We start from the raw sequence: 22548 nt of genomic DNA on the forward strand, positions 1-22548 counted from the left end.
TAGAGTATATGGATTAAAATTCTGGTAAAAAGATTCTTTATCGTAAATAGATTTTTGACATTGACTTGAAGCTAATATGAATAATATACTTTCTTGAAGGAAAATTTAGGATATTAGATGGTTATAAGCCTATTGAATAGTGAAATGATTATATGGAATTTGATCATTGAAATTTGAAAAGTAATGATACATGAACAAGGAGTTGTATCATGAGCTTAAAGTTTTATATTTAGATTTTTAAGGTGAATTTTTTAATATAATCAATTTTATTGGTTTGAAATTTATCACAGTCTTATAATGGCTAAGAAAAAATTTTTATGATAAAAAAAAAAGAATTAATATATTATATCTTCGACTCAGCTATTTGGTGATATTGTTATTAGGATTTAAGGACATATATGAACATGTTTATAAGAGTGAATTAAAACTTCATTGTAAGGGATGTTATAAACAAGTGATTTTGTTGGTGCAAGAAATATTATAAAGTCAATTTAATGTTTTTGGGTTATATTTGAATGATATGAGAGTGCATAGTGGAAGCATGAATCGATTTAAGATATGGATTTTGGATTATTGTTAATTTAGCAAATAATGAATTCTTTTAAATTGGAGACTGATTGTGGGTTAATAATAAATGGATTATAGATTTTGATATTTAAAAATTCGAGATTTTACAAGAGTTGTGAAATTGTAGTATAATTTTCATGTTTTTGTTAGTAAAGAATCATTAGAAAAGTTAGAATTACATTACGGTAATTTTACCTAGCTATGATTTAAGTTGAATATTATGTATGTTTCGAGTATCTGAAATTTGCAAAAGAGTTATGTTTTGTGACTGGATGTTGGAATAAGAATTGAGATTGGATTGTTAGAATATTTGTTTATTAAGCTATAATGGATATATTTTATACATTGGAGTTTATATCAATTTGGCTATGCGAGAAATAATAAGGAGAAGACTTGATTGAAGCTGTTAAGGTGATATATCATGGATTTTAATAGAAAGATGTCATACGATATTAAATTGCAAGACAAATAAACTTTGAGATCTAGATTTTGAATTTGGAGGACCAAATTATTTTAAATGAGGGAGTATTTAATAACCAAGCCCAATTTCATACCTTAATTAGTTGACCCAACTCATATGTTAAAAAGAAAAATAGAAGGACAAAACATATGTTAAAGTAAAGAAAACATATATACATTTTATGGAGATCAATTTATGGAGATAGGTACCTATCTTGTGAGATATTGTCTGCTTTGACCCGAAAGTCTCACAATTTTATCCCACAAAAGGCACCCCATTAAAGCTTGACATTCTCATCAAGCCCAACACAAAGCATACAAATCTATCAAATCAAAACAAATATTGGGCAAGCGCAACACAAAGCACACATAGATCACACGATCATACCAGATATTAGGATTCTAATGGTGACTTCCACCGTATAGTACTTAACTTCTGTAAGATTCTAGATGTAGCTTCTATAGTATAACATTTAGCTTTCATCCGACTAGTAACTGTTCTGACACAATTTATGGAATTCACAATTGACCTGCGAGATATTATCTATTTTGACCTAAAAATCTCAAACGTTTCAGAAGTTTTAATTTAGATTTTTACATATATATTGTAGTAAAATTTCATATTATCCCAATATGGGATTAGGGTGTCACAATTATGATCTTTAGGAATCCGGTGACCATGATGGGGATGACTGGATTTGCTGCTACAATTATGGGAGTTGTGCTTTATAGTGAAGCAAAGAAAAGGCTAAGGTCACAATATTATGAAAATAAGTTAAAAAGGAAGGATGGGATTGATTTTGATTGCCAAAAACACAGGTGCGACTCTTTTTCTTTTTTTTATGATTCACTATAATTTTTTGTTTTTTGTTTTTTATTTGATTCAATAGAGGGAAAGAATTAAATAAGGGAATTTGGATAAAAAAAATTGTGATTGGATTGGATAGGAACGATAGAGGAAACAGAACAAAGGGTTTGATGCTCTTTTTTCACGCCGAATTCAAAACCAGGAACTCAGAATCCATTGGAGCATTGCCAGCTTCTGGGAGTTTTAAAGAACACGGTGACGGGTGTTCTTAGTTCTTAAGTTTTCTAAGTTTTAGCAGGAAAGTTAGAGAAAAGTAAGAGAATTTGAATGTTAGAGAGAGAAAGTTAGAGAAAAAAGATTATTGGAGAACAATAAGAAAAAAAAGAAAAAAAACATTTAGAAATAACAAAATAAGTCACGGTTTTGGACAAAAAAAATAATAAAATAAATCACAAAATAATTAAATATCACATTTTCAATCTCAAGTAACACTTTAAATTCACCTCAAATCATAAGGTAATTTTATATAATTTACCCAAAAATTTATTGAACTGTAGTTGAGAATTTTCAACTTCCAAAAAGCATGCGAAAAAGGAAATTAAAAAATATATATATTAAAATAGAGACAATTCAAATAAATAAAAAAAAGTTCATTAAAAATCTCGCCGTGGATTTCTTTTAATCACGGGGATTCCTATAATATAACATCTCAATTCTTGACTCAAAATCAGGGAAGGCAAAAAAACCCGGACCCGACGGGTTCCGGTCCGACCCGATTTTTTAGGGTCGGTTTTTTCTTTTGAAAATCGGGGGTCGGGTCGGGGTCGGGTCGGGTAGGATGAAGACAAAGTCGGGGTCGGGTCGGGGTCGGGTTTTAGGCAAACCCGACCCTATCCGACCCGATATATATATAAATAATTTTTTTAATTAATTTTTTAATTTTTTAATTATATATATTTATATAATGATATTTTTAAATATTTTATATTTAAAAATTAATATTTTATATTTAAAAAAATAATATTTTATTAATTTTGGTTCGGGTCGGGTACGTGTACGGGTTATATAGGGTCGGGTCGGGGTCGGGTTCGGGTATGAAAAAACAAAAAAAATTTCGGGTAGGGTCGGGTTCGGGTTTTTTAAGCATTATGTATGGTCGGGTTCGGGGCAAGCAAAACCCGCCCCGAACCCGACCCGATGCCAACCCTACTCAAAATTACTAATTTCATCAGCCACCTCCATTAAAGTCGAAGGGGCATCCTGATCCTACGAAATCGGCCTTCCAATCTCCTAATTCCCAATTTAGTTATCGATTTCTACTTATATTGTCCATCACTTGAACAAGATGAGATGACCGATCCGGCATGCACATCGTATCTACAAAAGTCAAACATGCAGAAGACTATGGGTGGGAATAAGTAAGAAATAATAGAAATTAAAAGAAAGAAAAGGGAGAAAAAAAATCAGGGATTGATGTTGCAGGCTTTGGACTTGGACTTGTCGAGAATCGACCACATGACTTGAACATCCTCATAGGCACATGCCATCACCTCCCCATGAAGATCCCTGACACGGTCTTCATGGTCTGCAGCCATAAAAGAAAAAAGTGCATTCCCATGTAAGCTTGTGATTGATGTGGATCATCAAGACTTTAAGTTATGAAAATATATGGGAATGGATGGGGTGGACAACTAGGATTAAAGTTAATATACGCAGCATAGGCAAGAGATACCTCTTTGGGACTTCTTATCCCTTGGTTGCTGATTGAAGAAATTGCAGGCTTTTTTGAACGGTGATGTGATGGTTTTCTTCCAAGAAGCCATAGATCAATTCCTATTTCCTGGTTTTACCAACGGGATTTTGCTTTGCGCTGCCTCTCTCCGCGAAATGACTGAATTTCCCTTTCTCTATGGCCCTTTTTAACTTGGTCAAAGGCCAATTATATAGGAAGAAGATAGAGAGAAAGAGTGGCAAGATCCGTGAGATGAGCTAAGGCTTAAGAGGAACATCACTTCATTTTTAGTTTTTTTGTGTTTTTCTTATCTCAAAGGTTCTTCGCCGACTGCACCAAATTATCTGGTGCACGCTCCCAAAGACGACTCTACACGTGAATGCCTTTACTTTTTTGAATGTGACGTCTACAAGTGATCAACCCCACTTTGCTTCCCTTCCCTTAATTACATGCCCTGTTTAATCATTAATGTGACAATGAGTTCAATATTAGGCCTCTTCTTTTCTTTTTGGTACATTACATGGTTACGAATAGAGACTGCTGCACGAACCCTACAGCGAATACTGGACGGAGCATTGTATTGGAGTCAATTTAGATTTTGAATTTAAAACATAATAGATTTACATTTAGTTCATCTTAATCTAGTATTTATAATTTTATCTTTATTTGGAACATTTCAATAGGTTGTACATATCTTTTCATTTTATAAGCTATATATAAACAAGACAATGCTTTTTCCTCAATTAATTCTGCTTCAGCCAATTTGATTTCATTATCCTTGTCCTCCAGAAAAGGGAAAACAATTGCAAAATCTTCCACATAAGCTTAACACAGGGCTATAGCAATTGCTGTCTCTGAAATCACTTGGATTCAATCTTTGTCTCATAAACTTACTTTTCACTTCCTTCTAAACCAGTGGTATTTTGTAACAACATAAGTGCTACTATACTTGCAAAAATCCAATCTTCTACACAAGAATGAAGCATTTTAGTCCTAGATTATTGTTTTTGTTAGAGAAAATATGTCCTAAGGTCTTATGACAGTCCAGTTCATCTCTTCAGTTGATCAACTTTCTAATGCTTTGACAAATCCTATCAAAAGCTCGACTCCAGTTTCTCTTATTCAAAACATTGTTGTCACCAATGAATCTACCATTTTGCAGGAGGATGTCAGAGGGAATTCATATTTTGAATTTAAACATAACTGGTTTAGACTTGGTCTCACTTTAATTTAATCCATTATTTGTTTTTTTAATTATCAGTGTAAATTATAATTATAATAAAATATTATATTTATATATGAGAAATTACCGAATAATCAAACAATCAAACCAACCAAAAAATATATATAATTAGACAAATTTAATATAAAATTAAATCAAATTCACAAACAATGAACTACTATTTGTTATTATTCAAAACATTTAAATAGGTTCTATATCTTATCATATTGTATATAAGCTGTATATAAACCGATCAACGAATACAAACAAGAAATAGCATTTACGGTTTACCTCAATTATTTCTACTTTTTATAATCTGATACGTTGCATTGTCCTCTCAGTCTCACTCATCTAGATTGGAGTTCCTATGGTTATCCGTTTCAGCAAAAGAGAAATAGGTTTAACATTCTAAAGCTTCTATGGCATGAATAAGAGCATGCCTTTTCGCAAATGCTCGATCATCAACTTCTTCAATGCTACAACTATCTCCTTACTCTTCATTTCTTTTAAATAATAAACAATTATATATAATGGTCTTACTCTTAATCCTTTGGAAAGTAGAATAATTATATATCTCCTAGATCCAGTTTTCGAGATGAGTGTTGACACTTTTCTGCATGTCAATATGCATTCACTATCCCTCCAGTTCTGGTCCTGCTCATCCAATATCTACATTGCTGAGAAGGGGCATTGAATATGAGTAGCAGGAACTGCTGGTCTTCCATTTCCATGGCGGAGGGGAGGGGAAGGCAATGGGCATGTGATGTCCACATGTTTCAGTGGGAAAGATGCGACTCAATAAGACACCCATATCAATGTGGGTCCAATTCTTCTACTTCAATAAACTTTATCCGATCCAAAGTGGTATTGATGCACCAAACTAACTCCAACAAGGCTATAACCTTTTTTTTTTTTTTTTCTTTTTATCTTATAAAAGGCAAATCCGATTCATTATGGGCAACAAGGCTTACGTTTACTCTTGCCTATCTTTGTTGCTTTCTTTAGCTTTCCATCAAACAGTTTATGTGCAGCCTTATCTAGCAGCAGCTTGGGCTATTAGTCCTGAAGTCCTGAGTGTCAGTGCACTGATTTGGTTGAAGGCTGATCTAGAATGTGGGATGAGTCTAATCCTGGGTCCTGAAGCCGTACAAGTCAGAACTTGAGTCTGGCCCGTGATAAATGGTATTAAAGTAAGTTTGGAGCTGGTTCAGAGTTCGCAAAAGCTGGTCTGGAGAAGGTGATCAGTACTGGGTGTTGCTAGAACCAAAGTTAGCCTAAGGGAGGTTTCGAATGTGTTGGTGCTAGCATTCGATTATGTGGTATGGGCATCTTAGGTTGTTTCTGTGCTCGTGTGCTGGTGATACACCCCTGGTGTATAAGGTACGGGTGTGCAAGGGTGCAGAATAGGTGTTCAACTGATTGCTACTATAATGTTGTAGGAATGTTGGGTGTGCTGTGCAGGTGTGCAGACTGGTATTTGACTATCAAGCGCAATATGCACACTGGCTTGCTGAGACTAAGATCTGATCACTAAGGTGCCATAGAAGGTTAAGGCAATTCTTTTGCCTTTGTGCATTCGTGGCTAATTGTGTGTTTGTGGCTGTGGCATGGTTAGGATAAACCAAATAGAAGGCCAAACCAAGGGCCTTGATGAGTGCCCACCTATAGGCAAGGCGAGGGAGGCTGAATTGAGAGACATGGTGACGTCCCTGGACATTTGATTGTAGAAGTGTGAGGTGACCGTTTCAAATTTGAGGGATAGGTTCTATGATAGGGAAAGATCCTTGAATGGGGCATTGAAGGCCATGATGTCAACCTTACGAGAGGAGCTGGCAAGGCTCAAAGTTGATTACGTTGCATTGCGAGTTGTCGTAGTTGCTGGTGTATGCTTAAGACCCAAGGTGGTGGTGCCTAAGCATTTTTTTAATGGTTGGAAGCTAGGAGTAAAGACCATGCTGCAATAGAGTGACGTGCAGGAATCAAGTCGGGCCAGTGTTATTGCAAGATCGAAGACTCAGGTTGAGTGCACCAAGTCTCCAAGGCCTAGAAGAAAAGGCTAGAATGGGGGAGACACCGGTGTTTTTTTTTTCAGGGGAAGAAGGGGTTACAAGAAAGCCCAGATTTCGTAAGGCCAACAGTGCCGCCGGTAGGGGCAAAGAGAAGAAGACCTTAAGTTGCTTTTTGTGTAACGGTTCACACAGAGTCAAGGACTGGCCAAGGCATCTAAGGCTTGCAACCATTAACTAGGCAAATGAGTTGTCTATAAACAAGAGTAGTAGTAGTGATAAGCACCAAGAGGAGCCTAAAGCGATGTGGCTTAGTGATTTTTGATTCTGTCGATAAGGTAAAATCTTTCCACGAGATGAAGGCAAAATGGCAATGGAATGCCACAGCATGAGTCTCGAGGTGCAGCTAGATACTTCCATATAGAGTGTGCAACGGGTAACTTAGAAGAAGTGAAGGAAACATCAGGCGTGCAGGCGAAAGGGACCAATTTAACATAGGGCTGATGATACTCGAGAGAACAACTAGTAGAGTACTTGTTAGAGTATGAGATTGACACATGGGAAATCTAGTTCAAAAGGTAAAAGATGAAGCCAACTTGTATAAAGGTGTGCAGTCTGGAAGTAGCATCCCCTTAGCAATGAGGGCATTACTAGAATAAATGAGGGAAAATGTCATAGTTCGCGGGAAGGACTAGGCCCAGGGATTCTCTCCGAGACAAAGAGCTTTTCTAAGGCAACCAAGATCAAGTTAGAAAGCAAGAGAGACCAGCCTCAAAGGTGTAATGGAGGTCATAAGGGCAAAACCATGACTCACAATGGGTGCATAGGCACTGAAACAAGCTTAGGGAGTTTAGGCCAGAGGATTCGGTTCGATAGCTTCTAGACAAACCTAAGTACTAATGTAGGAGTAAACCCAAGCATGGGCAGAACTGATCTAAGCACGAGCCCATTGAGGGGCCCCGTGTGGGCACTGCTGAAGAAAGAGTCCAACCTGGTTCAAACTCTTTTTTGATAAAGTCCATGTAAAATTAGAATTGTTCATTGTAATCCTATTGTATTCTCTTACATATATTAGACTTTTGTGAGCCCTAGGATAGGAATAATGTCAGCCATTGATTCAAGGAAGCCTTAGCTATAAATAGGAGGTGTGGTGATGGCAACGGGTCGGGATGGGACGGGTTTTTGCTCGCCTTGAACCCGACCCGATTTTAAATATATAATACCCAAATCTGTACCCGACCCGAATTTTTTTTTATTTTTAATACTTGAACCCGACCCGACATTATATAAAATCAAATCCGATTCGACCCGAAATTAATAAAATATTATTTTAAATATAAATATAAAATTAAAAAAAATAATTTTTTTATATATATCGGGTCAGGTTTGCCTAAAACCCGACCCGAACCCGAAAATTTTTTACCCTACCCGACCTGATACCCGATTTTCACAAAAAAAAAAATCGACCCTAAGGGGTCGGGTCGGGTTGAAACCCGACGGTTTCGGGTGTTTTTGCCTTCCCTAAGGAGGTGCCTTACCCTCATTGTACATATACTACAACTTGAGTAATACAAGTTTACTCTTGTCTATCTCTGTTGTTCTCTTTAGCTTTCCATAAAACAGTATATGTGTAGCCTTGTTTAGCAAAGCTTGGGTAGTTGGCCCTGAAGTCTTGACTATCAGTGCACTGATCTAGTTGAAGGTTGATTTAGGATGTCGGATGAATCCATTTCTGGGTCCCTGGAGTTGTGTGAGTCAGAGCTTGAGTCTTGGCCCGTGACAAGATATAAAAAGTTTAAATTTTAATAATTTTTAAATAAAATAAAATGAAAATTTAAATATTAATAATTGACTAACAATATTAATAGATTAGAAGTAATTACACCAAAAAAAATTCAAATTAGTAATAATGCTTATTTAATTTATAAACACCTTAAAATAAAAGACAATAAAAATAAAATCAATGAAAAATTTGATTGAGAAATGATTATGCATACAAATATTTGAATATATGAGTAGCATTTCTTTTTTATTTCAATTTGTAATTGAATTTTCATTTATATATTCTTTTGGACTTATAATTAGAAATTTTTACCAAATTCAAATCAAAATTTATAATATCATTGAAAGTTAAATGTTATTAAGTAAATCAATTTAGACATCTAATAATCAAAAGACACATAAGATACTAAATTAGACAATCACATGTAAAAAAAATAGATCAACCACAAAATTAGATAATTTTTTAATATATATACTATTATTGAAAATTTAGAATATTATTTATCAGAAAAATACTAGCCTATTTTATTTTTAAAAAATGTTATTTTTATAATTTTGATAAAAACTTATTGTTTAATAATAAAATATGTTATTAGTATTCTCATAAAAATTAAACTTATTAGCCTCAATATATATATAAACCTACTAATTTATTATTGACACTTAACTCTCCTTTATCGATTGTATATTCCAATTTATTAAAGGTAATAAAAGTTCACATTTGAATTTAACTTTTCTTAATTCCAAATGAAACTATATATTTTTTTAAATTATAAAAAATTCAACTTATTCCAAATGTCTTAAAAAAGAAATTTCACACCCCTAAAAATTTTGTAAAAAGCAAAACATAGTAAAATGTTGAATAAAAAATTCTATTTTTGAATTATTTGGTGAAAATAAGTATCATTTATCATAGATCTTAGAATACTTATCTTATTATATGTATAAAAAATTAAAATTAAAAAGCTACTTCTATCAATTTTCATTTACTAAAATAGTAATTAGCTTTACTTTAAGTTAAATAATGAAAGTGATAATATCAAAACAATAAACATAATATCAAATGACAAAAAAAAATTATATTGTTATAACGTATAGATCTATAGACCTACTGTTAGATATGTTTTTTAAGAGTCACCACCAATATTTTTTGTTTAGGTGTGATTAGCCACCTGATCGAATCTATTCTATTTAAAGAGGAGTCCCAAGATTGACTTAGGTATCTTTAAATAGTAGATTCTGATCCACAAAACTAAATTTTAGATTTGGGAGTACGATTACGTGTGAGAAAAGTTATAGCACCCTCACAGCACCCATCTAAAAGATAATATCAATTTGATTTCAAATTATCCAAGCTTTAAATATATTTATAATTTACCAAGATACTTATTATTGAAAATTGATCTCAAGATTACTCAAATAATTTGGTAGCAATTTAAGATAATTTTTTCACTTTAGAAGTATTCATGGAGACTACTATCATATTCTAAAGAGACTTCATCATCAGATTTGTTAATATATTTTACTCAAGCAAATAATTGGTAAAGTCCTTTAATAGTTTGGTAGGGTTTATTTTAATGTAGATCTCCTAATAGTTTGGTGAGATTTTATTATAAAATATTTATAAAATTTTTTTTTTGAGAAAAACTCATTAAATCCTCTAATAATTTGGTAAAATTTAACTTAAGATGCAATTGTCTAATAGTTTGGTAGGACAAAATACAAAATTTTATTAAAAAATTATTTTTTTTGAAAATTGATTTATAAAATCTCCAATAATTTAGTATATTCCATAAAATTTAAATTCATGAAAAATCTTTCAATAATTTGATAGGATTCATGAATTTATTTGAAAAGAGAGTTTTTTATTTTTTATTACTATTTTTTTTTTGTTTTCCAAAAATAAGAGAAATTTTAAAAAATATTTTAAAAGTAATAAATTACTCAATTTAAAATTAATAAAATAAAATAAAAAGCTAAAAAATAAAAAAAAATCAAATCAAATAATGAAAATAAAAAAGAAAAACCTACGATCGGGTCGGGTCGAACACACAAGTTGTGCGTTGGTCAATGGGTTGACACACGAATCCTGACTTACTGAAAGGTGTGGTTTGGTGTAGATATAAAAGCCAAGTCCCTCAGTTTTTCTTCAGAAACCTTTGGTCTTTTTTTTCTCTAGCCAAATTTTCTCTGCCTTCTTTTTAATAAAACCTAAGAACAAGCCATCGAAAATTGGACAACTTGTCGGTTTCTGAAAAAAGTTACTGGAATCTGATAAAAAAGTTCAAACTCCATCAAAAAATTCAACCGCAAAATTTAAACATTCAACCCAAACCCAAATTTTTCCAAAAATTATTTAGAAATTTAAACCTAAATCCAGATTTTCCAAAAGTTTTCCAGAAATTCACACCTAAATTCAAAAATTCAAACTCTCAAATCCAAAACTTCAAACCAAAATCCAGAAATTCAAACCTTAAGAAATTTCTCCCTAAAAATTGACTCCTCAAAAACCCTAAATCTAGAAAAATTTCCTTCCCAAAAAATTCACTCTTCTTTCTTTCTGATCCTGTGCCCAAATTATAACCAACCTTAGTAGAAATTTAGGGCTTGAATAGAACCAATTCAGACTTAAATCTTGGGATTGGATTCTACCCGAACAGGACCTATCCAGACTTAAATCTTGGGATTAGATTCTATTCAACATAAATTAGGTGTAGGTTTGGCAAGTTGTTTGATTTATTCCTAGTTTTATACAAAATTGATATCTCCTTATTTCTACAGATTTAATTTCCCTAATTCAATTACAAATTAAGAAAAAAAGGAAAGATAATAATAATAATAATAATAATAATAATAATAATAATAATAATAATAATAATAATAATAATAATAATAATACACATAAAAATCAACACCAATTGACCTCTGAAATAGATAAATATATAAATTCACTTCATACAAAATATAAAAAATAAAATGCATACTTGATACATATAATAGGATAGGTGATAAGTGATGACTTTTTTTTTTATAATAATTTATCACTTAGCTTACTCTTTTATTTCATGATAAAGTATAATGAGAATTTGGTATACAAATCGATATCATAACAAAAACTAAAAAAAAGGTTTAAGAATATATAAAAATATATGAATAATTTAAATTATAATAGAACTAATAACCATAGCCAAAACTTACAAAGAAATCAAAAACATTAATTTTTTAAGAAATTTTGCTTAATTTTAAAATTTCTTTTCAAAATGATTTTTTTTTTCAAAAAAAAAATCATTATACAACTATAATGAAGAATTAATCTAAAAGATCTTAACAGAAAAGAAAAGAAAAAATAAAGCAGTACTCAAAATAATACAAAACCAAACATAAAGGAGTTTGTGTGTTTAATCCATCTATATATAACATCACAAAGAAAAAGAAAGAAAAACTAAACTAGGTCTACTGCATAGCAAAAGAATATCATGACAATAAGAAAAAATATTTTAAGGATGCAATTTATTTCTTAAGCATCCCAAAACACCCTTATTTATAGGATGGGTCTTGAAAATAATTATGAAATGATTTGTAACTTTTGAATGTCTAATTAACTAAAATGAATTTAAGAACCAAATTAAAATTAGTAATAGTATTTTAAATTAAGTGTAATTTATGTTTGACAATTAAACTAATCAAACATATTATGTATTTAACTTGTTTGAGAGAAATGAAAAAAAAAAAGGATTTTGAAATTAGTGTAATAATGATAATGAAATTAATTTTATTTGATGTATTTTAAAATTAATTTTAATTGATTTGATCATCTTTTAATCATTTTAAAATCAATATATAAACATATTAAATGTATATACATAGGTTAAAAAGTCCAACAAATAAATAAGCCATAGATTAAAAAATTGGAAAGTGAATAATTTTTTACACAAATGTAATTTAAGAGTTGAATATTATAATTGAGAAAAATGAACACAAAATTATTTTGTAATGATGGTGACTAAAGTTTCATTACTTTTAATATGAATTTAATTTAGAGTAATTTAAGATAAATAATAATAAAAAATAAATTTAATACGGAACACATGGTGATTTTCAAGATTATCTACATGTCAATAATATAGGCTATCCACATTAAAAATTTTCCCTTTTTACCAAAGGTTTTGACTTTTATATATTTACTAGTTTTATCCAACAAATAGAAAGCATTTTAACTAGTTACAAAGAATTATATAACTTTTCCAATTAAATTGAAGTTATCTTAGTTGATATGTTTATTTCTTATTGAAACAATATTATATAAATCAAATAATATGAATTATGCATTTTTCTCTTGTCAATAAAGTGCAATCATGAAATATGGATCATAAAATATGATTTTATAATAAGAACATATATACTTGCTTTTTTTTTCAAAAATATTTATAGATTCACAATTTCTTTTATGCCTTAAAATAATTATCAAGAATTTTATTATTTTGATTTGATAACCATGGTCTTACCAAAATATAAGAAGACTATAAAAGATTCATAATCAAAGCTAACAAGTACTCCATGTCCATTTTATGTTCATAACCATTTAATGCCATGATCAAGAAAATCCACATATAACATATTGTAAAATTATGAATCATAAATTAAAAATTTAATTCAAAATTAAAAGATCAAAAGAATAGTTAATAAAGAAAGCAAAATTCAATGAGACTTAATGTTTGCAATGAATTATTAATCATCTATTCTTTTAGTAGAATATAAAAATTAGAAAGAGAGTAATAAGAAACTTATCTTATGTTTAGTGTTTATTTCATCCAAAAATCATTTAGGTGATTTAAGCTATATTTGTTTGCATTAAAATAAACTTCTTTTTATTTATTTTAATGGCAAAGCGTGTCATTTTCTCCATGGCATTCTAACATAAAACTTTTTAAATTCATAAACATGACTAACAACACATTGGATGAGTTTCCCTCAAACTTATAACAACTAGCCATTGTCTCAATGTTTATGACATGCTTTTCCTTTTAATCAATATCCCATATGCAAAAAACAACAATACTTTTGTATAACCATTGATTAACTCTTTAACAGCTATTTATGATTTTCACTTTGTGATTATTCATAATAAAATTTTATTTTGTAAAATCACTTCTAGTATTATATACCCAGTAGGCAAAATACATGTTACATTGTCCATGTTTCTGATAATAACAATTATTTGATTTATTATCCAACAATTAATCTATGAAATACCATATCTTAACAATAATTACTCACATACATTAATTTAATTTTAATTGATTTTCATGAAAATTGAACACTAGTCAAATTTTGAACCAATAATAAATTAAAAAAATCAACCTTTGATTTATAAATGACTAACAAAGATAAAATCATACAAATAGCTAAAATCAACTTATTATCTCAATTTTGATGCCATGATTTAAAAATAAGACTAGCAGCTAAATCTTATTTTTTGCATATATTCTCTATTTATATCTAATTTTTATTTTTGATTGTTTTTATAGAAACAATGGGACAATTTGCCTATTATATATAAATAACCAAGATATGACAATTAAACAATTGACCATTCCAGTAGAACCCAACTTAATTCATTACTTGATAACCATTGTGTTTTGACTTTACACACTAATGAAATTAATTGCTAACGTGTTTATCTCTTCCAGTCAATCTTCTTATCAATAATTATGCAAAAAATAAAATACATAATGAAGATCTTTATAAAAATTAACATTTTGGTTCAAGAAAACATTAATCTGTTGACACCTTGAACCTTCTCTAGTATTGATCTCCAAATCATGCAAATTTCTTTTCTTTATATCTTTCTTATATGAAATATAAATTTATCATAATTACCTTTATATTGTTAAAAAAATATAAATAAAAAAATAGAAATAATATAAAAGAATTTTGGCTTTGAATCGTGAAATACACTTTTTTAAAGACAATTATACTTTTAGAATACAACAAAGCTTCACACTCTCAAATTAAAAAAGTGAAAATGATTATACTAAAAGATCTATTTATAATAAATGAATAGACATAAACTTCTATTCAAATAGTTATGACCTTCTATATAATAATGGTTTTTATGAATAATATATTTAAATAATTATAATCATTTATCATAAGATAATTATTTATGTTCAAACATAATTATTTCAAATATAAATAAAATTAATACACAAATTAATTTTACTTATCAATAATTAAAACTTCTATTTAATGCGGGATGCACCACATTCTAAACTACGGATACTATCTACCTAAGCACTCTTATTTGATCTAAAAAATCCAACCTAGAAACTGTATCTCCCCCCAGAAAACCCTCCATCTCTAAGCCCCTTTACCAGGTTAGGCAAGCTTGGATGGAGGCCCCTACTCCCAACAAGTTGGCGGTCGAGATCGTGAAACTATCGCTCGAGAAGTAAGCTGATCCTTGTCATGGATGGTGAGACTTTTGTTTCCTTTCTAGAGAAGGGGAAAGGGAATGGTGGGTGCAGGCTTAGAGAAGGAAGTAGAAGAGTTCGAGTGAATCTGATGCTATGCGCACCGAGGGAGCACATGCTAGCCACACCTGTCTAAGACAAAATAATATTTCCAGAATTCCACCCGATCCTAGAAAAGATGTAACTTTGGAAGTTGGCCAATAGTTTCAAATCTGGTATTAAAGCTTTGGTTCAATGGCTCCTCGTCGTATAAAGGTTGTTTGGTAAACCTTAGCTATGGTGAGAGATCAATGAGACATCGAGATGGAGGAATTAAGAAACAAAGTGCAGCAGCTTTATCAACGTTTGGAGCTCTAGAGCGCAATCAACCACATTGTGCCTCTGAAGATGAAGAATCAACAAATGAAGAGGATGAATTAATCCTTTCTATCGTGCTAGAAGCGGTGCATCGAGTGATGAAGAATTACCCCTATCGTCATGCTCGTCGAAACTGTGATTTCTAGTGAAATTATGACATTAAGGTAGATGTTCAATTATTTCTAGGAAGAATTAAACCGGAGGAGTTTAATGATTAGTTGAACATTGTTGAGAGGATTTTTTATTACAAGGATGTGTCAGAGTATTTCGAGGTAATGCTGGCTGCCAGTTATTAAAATATTTTAATAGTACATAATTATTTTTATTTAATTATAATTTTAAAATATATTTTTAAGTATTAAACCATTAATATAATATTTTAATATTTTAATAGTAAATTTAAATGAAACGAGCTCAAACAGATTTAATTGAACTAATTAAGTCGAGTCTTGAACAAATCCTTAAAATTGATAAGCGAGCCTAGTCTAATTCGATTGATACATCTACTAGCAAGTTTCTATTGGACGAAGTCACATCATTACTTTTTACTAACAGAGTAAATCATCGTATCTACAATCGTTCAACAATTTCTTAATTTATGTACCATATATTTTCATTTTCAAAATATAAGAATTAATTTGCACATTTGATTATTTTTAAATAATTTTTGTCGTTTAAGGCTTCAATTTGCTTTATAGAAATTAATTTTAAAAAAATAAGTTTGAAATTTTTGTATTTGTTTTGAAAAAAAATTGATTGATTTATGAAAATAACTTATTAATTAATGAAAATGTGATTTTTTAAAAAAATTATTTTTTACTTTTAAAAGAAAAATATAATTTTTTAAAAAGAACTGTAAACAATTGAATTATTTACCAAGCTCATAAATATAGTTCTATTTAAGTTAAACATTGAACATAATTTTTTATGTTCAAATTTAAGTTAATTTGATCAAAAATATTATTATATTAATAAAAATATATATTTTTTAATTTTAATAATAACCAAATAATATAAAATATTTTCATTAATTCATTTAAGCAATAAAATATCTTTACCTTTTAAAAATAGTTTCTAAAAATCAATTTTCATAAAAGAAATTAGCGTAAGACTATTTTTTTTCCTATCCATTAGGAAATGGTTCAGTTTTAAGATTGTAATTTCAGTGCTTGATATATACCAAGTTTCTTTGTTAGAATCTCAAGTTGGTATATGTGATTGTGTGTACCTACATTCACCTCCCTATCCATAATAAATTTAATTAAGTTTTTTTCCTAATAAGTTTGAATTTGGTTCCTTCAAATAAGAAAAAAAAAGTTAAAATAATGTAAGTCTTTTTGTAACATAAAATTTTCATATCATTCCTGAAGTTTAACCCCTCAATCTCATTCTTTACCGAACATGCAGTGGCAGATTTGTTCTTTGAAATAACGTGCTCATGGATATTTTTAAAAACTAAAAAATTTTAAATTTTAAATGGAATTTTTTTTGACGCTTGTAAAAATTTTTTATAGGCACCTAAAATAAAAATATTTTTTAAAAAATTTAGTAAACACTTTTTCGAGCTTTTACTCGTAAAGATATAAAGGAAGGATGAATGCCAATTGCAAACATGAGAAAGCTTGGAGTTTTATTGTTTTTTAAAACAAAAATCCACTTATCCTTGAAAGTCGAAATTAAAGATTAGAGAGTGTAATTAGACAAAGTTGAAGTGAAAACTCACTAGAATGCGTAGTTTTTAACGTATTGCAGCCCCTTTTTCTTTCACTATAATAACTAAAGGTAAATAAAAGTAAGAAGTACAAAAAAAAAAAAAAAGAATAATACTAATAAAATAAAGAGATGATATTTGATGCATAGTACATAAATTTCATATATTATTAGAAAATAAAATAATATTATTTTATTAATAAATAAATATTAATTTTTAAAATAAATATATAAAAATTTATAATTCTAAAAATTTTATTCATTACATAGAAATAATACCATCTAATTTACACCGTTAATAAAAAATAAAATTATCCGATTCACTTCAGTGCAGAGTTTGGCGCTCAGGACTGATCTAGCAACTAAACAGCAAGAGTTTGGCGCTCAGGGTCGGAAACTCGAGTTCTGAATCTGTCAATGAAAGCTGAGGCTTTGCGGTCGATACCCGGTTCTGCAGTCCAACGTCTTCCATCTTCTTCGCTATGCCAAGTCCTTCTTACGTAAATGCCCTCCTCGCTCATGTCGTCGCCTCCATTTGAACAACAGGATGTGAATATGTTGAATATAGAGAAGGAAGAAGATTTCCTCTGCTTGGTGTAACCTGAACCCATCACTCTCTTCTCCCGGATACCGACTAAGTTCTGTTATTATTTGTTAAGGCGATCGATAAAGTGGATTGTGCACAGCTTCACTTCTCTTTGGTTAGGCTATGGCATGAGAATGAGAGATTCGCTTGCATTTATAATGAGGAACCACTTGCGCTAAGCATTTGACGGGGGCTCTCACGAAGTTGTTGAGTGTATAATTTAATTGGATGGTCGAGATCCACTGATTTGACATACTAATTAAAAATGCGTTTCATGGCTGTAAAACTGGAACAAAGGCAAAGCATATATGTTATTGTCCTCTGCTTTTGTATTGACCCAAACAGTTGTCTTTCTCTTTGTTTCTTTGGTTGGTATAGTATCTTCTAGCTTTTATTAGTTACTGCTATTTCTCTCCTTTCATTCACAGTTTAATTTAATTACAAAGATCCCCCCCATCTGTTTCTCTAAACTATTCCCTACGGCTACCAAACTTGCTTCCATCACTACTTTATCGTTTCTTTCTTTCTCTTCTCTTATCGGTATTCTTTCCTTTTTCTTTTCTCCTACTCGTTTGTATTCTTTTTTGTTACGTGGTGGAAGTGGTTCATATGGAATTATTTAACTCAGATCATAGGAAATACGAAGGAAGGAAGCACATGAAACCTAGTTAATTAAGCAACCTCTTTGGATTACCAGATTAATTAGAGTACAAATATATTTTATTAATTTGATTATTATACCAGAAATATATAATGTTAGGGGCATATAATGGTTTAAAGGATATAGTAGTCTTTTTTTCCTCTCAAAGCCTTTAGTAGATAATCAAGAGTATTTTGATTATTTATACCGATCTGATATGTCAGGTCAATTTGACATGGACAGTGCCACTTCAGCTTGACCCTGTCCTAATTATTCCCTTTTTGTTCCCTTTAGTTTACCTATAAATATAAAGGCTCAGACATAATGAAGCCAGGTTCATCTAACCTATATCTTCCTCTCATTTATACTATTCCATTTTCTTTTTGACTTGATCCTTACTGATTTGCACATCAAAGTGCAAACGCAGGGACCACCTCAACTTTGCCTTTAATTGCCCTTCTCTTCTGCTTTTATAGGATCGCCCTTAGATCAAAGCCTTGCACTAATATTTGGCACGCCAGGTAGGGGACAGATTTCATATTAGCCAAGTACAAAATAATACCACCAAGAAAAAGAACCCAATAGGAAGGAAAGGCAGCTGCCGCGATTGGAACAGAAACTCACACAAGCTAGTACTTCGTCCGCCTAGCTCTGCCAAAAGTGAGTCTAACCACAGAGCAATTTTAAACTTTCACCGAACAAATACAAGCTCTCAAATAGATGTTGCAAATTATAACCCTACCATAAGTCTCCAAAGTGACAGACTTAGTTATGCTAGGCCAAGAAGCTATTGTCAAGGAACCGAGCTACGAAGAGGTGGAAGCCTCCTCGGCCTTTAAAGAAAAAGAATGCACCAATTCAACTCATCACCACCCCAACTACAATTTAACACATGCCACAACCCAAAAGTCCAAACAAATAGACCATGAACTTCAACTGAACAGAGATTTGGAAACTTGGATAAAAGCCATGGAGAAAGAGTTGAAAACGAAACCAACAGCATTTGAGGATGAGCTCAAATTCTTGGAGACCTTACCCTTTACCTATGAGATTAACAGAACCATGCTTCCCAAGGGATTTAAAATGCCAACCTTAGAGACATATGACGGTCAGGGATTTAAATTGCGGTAGTTGTTTCATTTTTTGTTATGTCGCATTTATTATGGTTGCAGATGTAAAGGTCGTAATCATAGTCGTTGTGTCCATCACGATCATGAATTTTTTTTTAATTTTACACAATTTATTATAAATATAATAATTATAATTATAATCATAAAAACTTTTTTTTAATAATTTTTAAAGTAGTTTTATGACTTTTTTATTTATATGAAAAAAATAATATTTATAATTTATTATCATTATAAGGGTTCTTCATACTCCAAACAACTGTACATTTATTTAGTTTTAATAATGTATCTCTTTATTTATAAATATTTTATAATAAAAAATTTAACAATAACATGTTCATTCATAATTTATTTGTTTTCATAAATATTATTTTATCTCAAAGCACACATTTTTATGAATTAAAAATGAACAAACTGCAAATAAAAAAAAAGTATAAAAAAAAAGTATAAAAATTATATTCAATTAAATTTTGATATTAAGACCTACAACCATAAATTGAATAAGCCCAAAAACCATATAAGTTGCTAACTTTTGTATCAAAACATAGTATGGGTTTGGTCCAAGCCCTATTTTGTTTTTCTATTTTTCTGTTCTTAACCTTCAAACTATGCCATTTAGTTTCTAGCAAATCCCTAATCTATTTTTCTTCTTTTCTTCTTTTTTTTCTCACCGATGGCACATTTTTCTTCCTTCTTAACCTGAGATGTCGCCTTTAGTTTCAGTCATCGCCTGCTACTGCTCCATTAGCTACCCAGCTTGAAACAACCTTTTCTCTTTTCTTTTTTTTTTTTCCTTTCTCTTCCTTTTTCCCTAAAAGCGATGCACCTTTCTCCTTTTTCAAACTTGAAACCCCACATCTTTACTTGCTTGTGCTTGATCTTAATTTAGGTTTTGAATTTGATTGAGATTGTGTTTTTTGGTTTTTGGCTTTTTTGAAATGATAATTGGGTTTTTTTTTTCTTTTTCTTTGGACAAAAAATGGAGTTGTGATGTTAGCAGTATATTTTTGCTGCTATTTATTGTTAGGCCTTTTTTTACGATTGTGAAATGCCGCTACCACTGTGAATGGCATTCTCAAGCTATTTTTTTCAATAGTTGTGGCAGACATCAATGTTACCATAAGATAGCTGTCGCTATACTACTACCCCACCATTTTCTAAATCCTTGATGACAGTACTTTTGATCCCTTTGATAATTTAAAACTTTATAGAACTAACATAATGATACAAAGGTAGACGAGACTCTAATGTGTAAAGGCCTAGTCACTATGTTGAAAGGTGTAGCTCGATTTTGGTATAGTAGTCTGGAACCAAGGTCAATCATTACTTTTAGGGAGCTCGGTTACTAATTCTTGTCCTGATTTGTGAGTAGTCGAAAAGTTAGGAAAACAACCATGAGTGTCAATTCATCAAGGGCAGAATAAAACTTAAAAAAGGTATGTCATGCATTTTAACGTGAAAGCTTTATATGTCAAAGAGTTAAAATAGACGGCCATTGTTACCACATTGACTAGTGGATCAATGATAAAAAGTATCACTTAAAGTTGACATTGTCATTGGAACCACCAAAAACTCTGATCGATGTCTTGCTAATAGCAAAGAAATATATCAACGCTGAAGCTACAATGAAAACAAATTAAGGTGAGAGAAGCTTATCTTTTTTCTTTGGTAGTAAAAAAGATAAAGATTTCTATAATCTTCCTCTAAGAAGGAGATAATATAAGGCTAAAAGTCTTAGTGGAGAAAGAAATTACACTATACTAAATACCTATAATGAGAATATTCTTATACAAATCAAAAGAAACCTCAACCTCAGATGACCTAAGCCAACAAGGCAAAACATAAAGTGAGATCCGACAAAAAGATACAACTTCCATCGAGACATCAATCATACTACAAAAGATTATATTGACCTGAAAACTGAGATTGAGGCTTTAATAAGATAAGGTCAACTAAAAAGATTTATAAGACAAAGAAGACAAGACTAGTTTAGAATAGACTATAGAAATGACCATAGAGCATCCATCCAAGGCAAAAAAAAAAAAAGATTAGATTAGGAAAGAATGGATGTCCAAAAAGAAAAGTCAAATCGAAAAGAGGGTTGAACTGACAATAATAGGCCAATCATCGAGGTGATTAACGTGATCATAAGAGATAGCTTCATCTTAACGAAAAGAAAGTCTAATCTAGGCACGGTGATGACAATAGGTACCTCGACTAAAAGGAAAAAAATTTAAGAGATGAGCTAATCTTATTTAGCTCAAAAGATTTGAAGGGGATCCAACACCTACATGATGATGCCATAGTGTTCACAGCCTTGGTATATAACTATGTGGTAAAAAAAATCTTATTTGACAATGAGAGTTCGACCAACATTATGTATTATGGCTATTTTAAGAAAATAGAGACTAGCAAAGATCAGTTAAAGCCGATCACCAATGTTAGTAGGGTTTAGAAATAAACAAGTGTCAATAAGAGGAACCATCAAGCTCTAGATCTAACTAATTATAGAATCGAAGACGATTATCTCGATTGTTGAGTTTATAATAGTAGATGTCTGGTCTGCTTACAATATGATATTAGGCTTATATAGCCAGTTTATTATATGGCTCATAGGCTCAGCTCTTTACTTGAAAGTGAAATTCTTAATACTTGTGGGAGTTGGAAAAGTTAATAGCAGACTCACTATCTAAGTTGAATTTAGGAACAACAATGGATAGCCTAGACCAAGTGCTAGGAGAGAAACTAGTGCATAAAAGCACCGAGGACAAACTCATGGGACAATTCATATGAAAAAAATTTGGATGACACTAATTAAAGCATACCTAACCATGAAAGTGCTACTTAATGAAAGAGTCCGAGCTAAAGCACTAATAAGAAAGGCCACTTAATACATAATGATTGAAGGTAAATTATACAAGAGGTCTTTTAGTCTACCTTACTTGAGATGTGTCGATGAAGAAAAGGTAGAGTACTTCTTGAGAGAAATCTATGAAAAAATATGTGGAAATTGCCTTGAACCTTTACTTTTGTCTTATAAAGTATTGAGGCAAGGCTATTACTGGCCCACTATCAAAAG

At 30.8% G+C, this 22548-nt stretch overlaps 2 protein-coding genes across 2 annotated transcripts; both read right to left on the minus strand.

The window, feature by feature from the left end:
• Nucleotides 1–3045: 3045 nt before the first annotated feature.
• LOC111307550 (uncharacterized) lies at nucleotides 3046–3980 on the minus strand. The gene is made up of 2 exons (XM_089751955.1): nucleotides 3567–3980; nucleotides 3046–3419 (listed from the first exon to the last, which is right to left on the minus strand). The coding sequence occupies exons 1-2, from the start codon at nucleotides 3655–3657 to the stop codon at nucleotides 3298–3300; spliced, it is 213 nt and encodes a 70-aa protein (XP_089608081.1). The 5' UTR covers nucleotides 3658–3980; the 3' UTR covers nucleotides 3046–3297.
• A 13424-nt stretch (nucleotides 3981–17404) lies between these two features.
• LOC149512725 (uncharacterized) lies at nucleotides 17405–18148 on the minus strand. The gene has a single exon (XM_089751837.1). It carries the CDS (start codon nucleotides 17725–17727, stop codon nucleotides 17479–17481), a length of 249 nt encoding a protein of 82 aa, XP_089607963.1. The 5' UTR covers nucleotides 17728–18148; the 3' UTR covers nucleotides 17405–17478.
• Nucleotides 18149–22548: the final 4400 nt, after the last annotated feature.

Source organism: Durio zibethinus, chromosome 22, assembly GCF_047325235.1.
Source record: "Durio zibethinus cultivar Kanyao isolate XHJ-2024 chromosome 22, ASM4732523v1, whole genome shotgun sequence".
Taxonomy (NCBI): Eukaryota; Viridiplantae; Streptophyta; class Magnoliopsida; order Malvales; family Malvaceae; genus Durio; species Durio zibethinus.

Coding starts and splice junctions, on each gene's coding strand:
- LOC111307550 (XM_089751955.1), bottom strand. CDS start 3,657: ATGGCTTCTTGGAAGAAAACCATCACATCACCGTTCAAAAAAGCCTGC. Junction 3,420..3,566: donor GGATAAGAAGTCCCAAAGAG/GTATCTCTTGCC, acceptor TTATGGCTGCAG/ACCATGAAGACCGTGTCAGG.
- LOC149512725 (XM_089751837.1), bottom strand. CDS start 17,727: ATGGGTTCAGGTTACACCAAGCAGAGGAAATCTTCTTCCTTCTCTATA.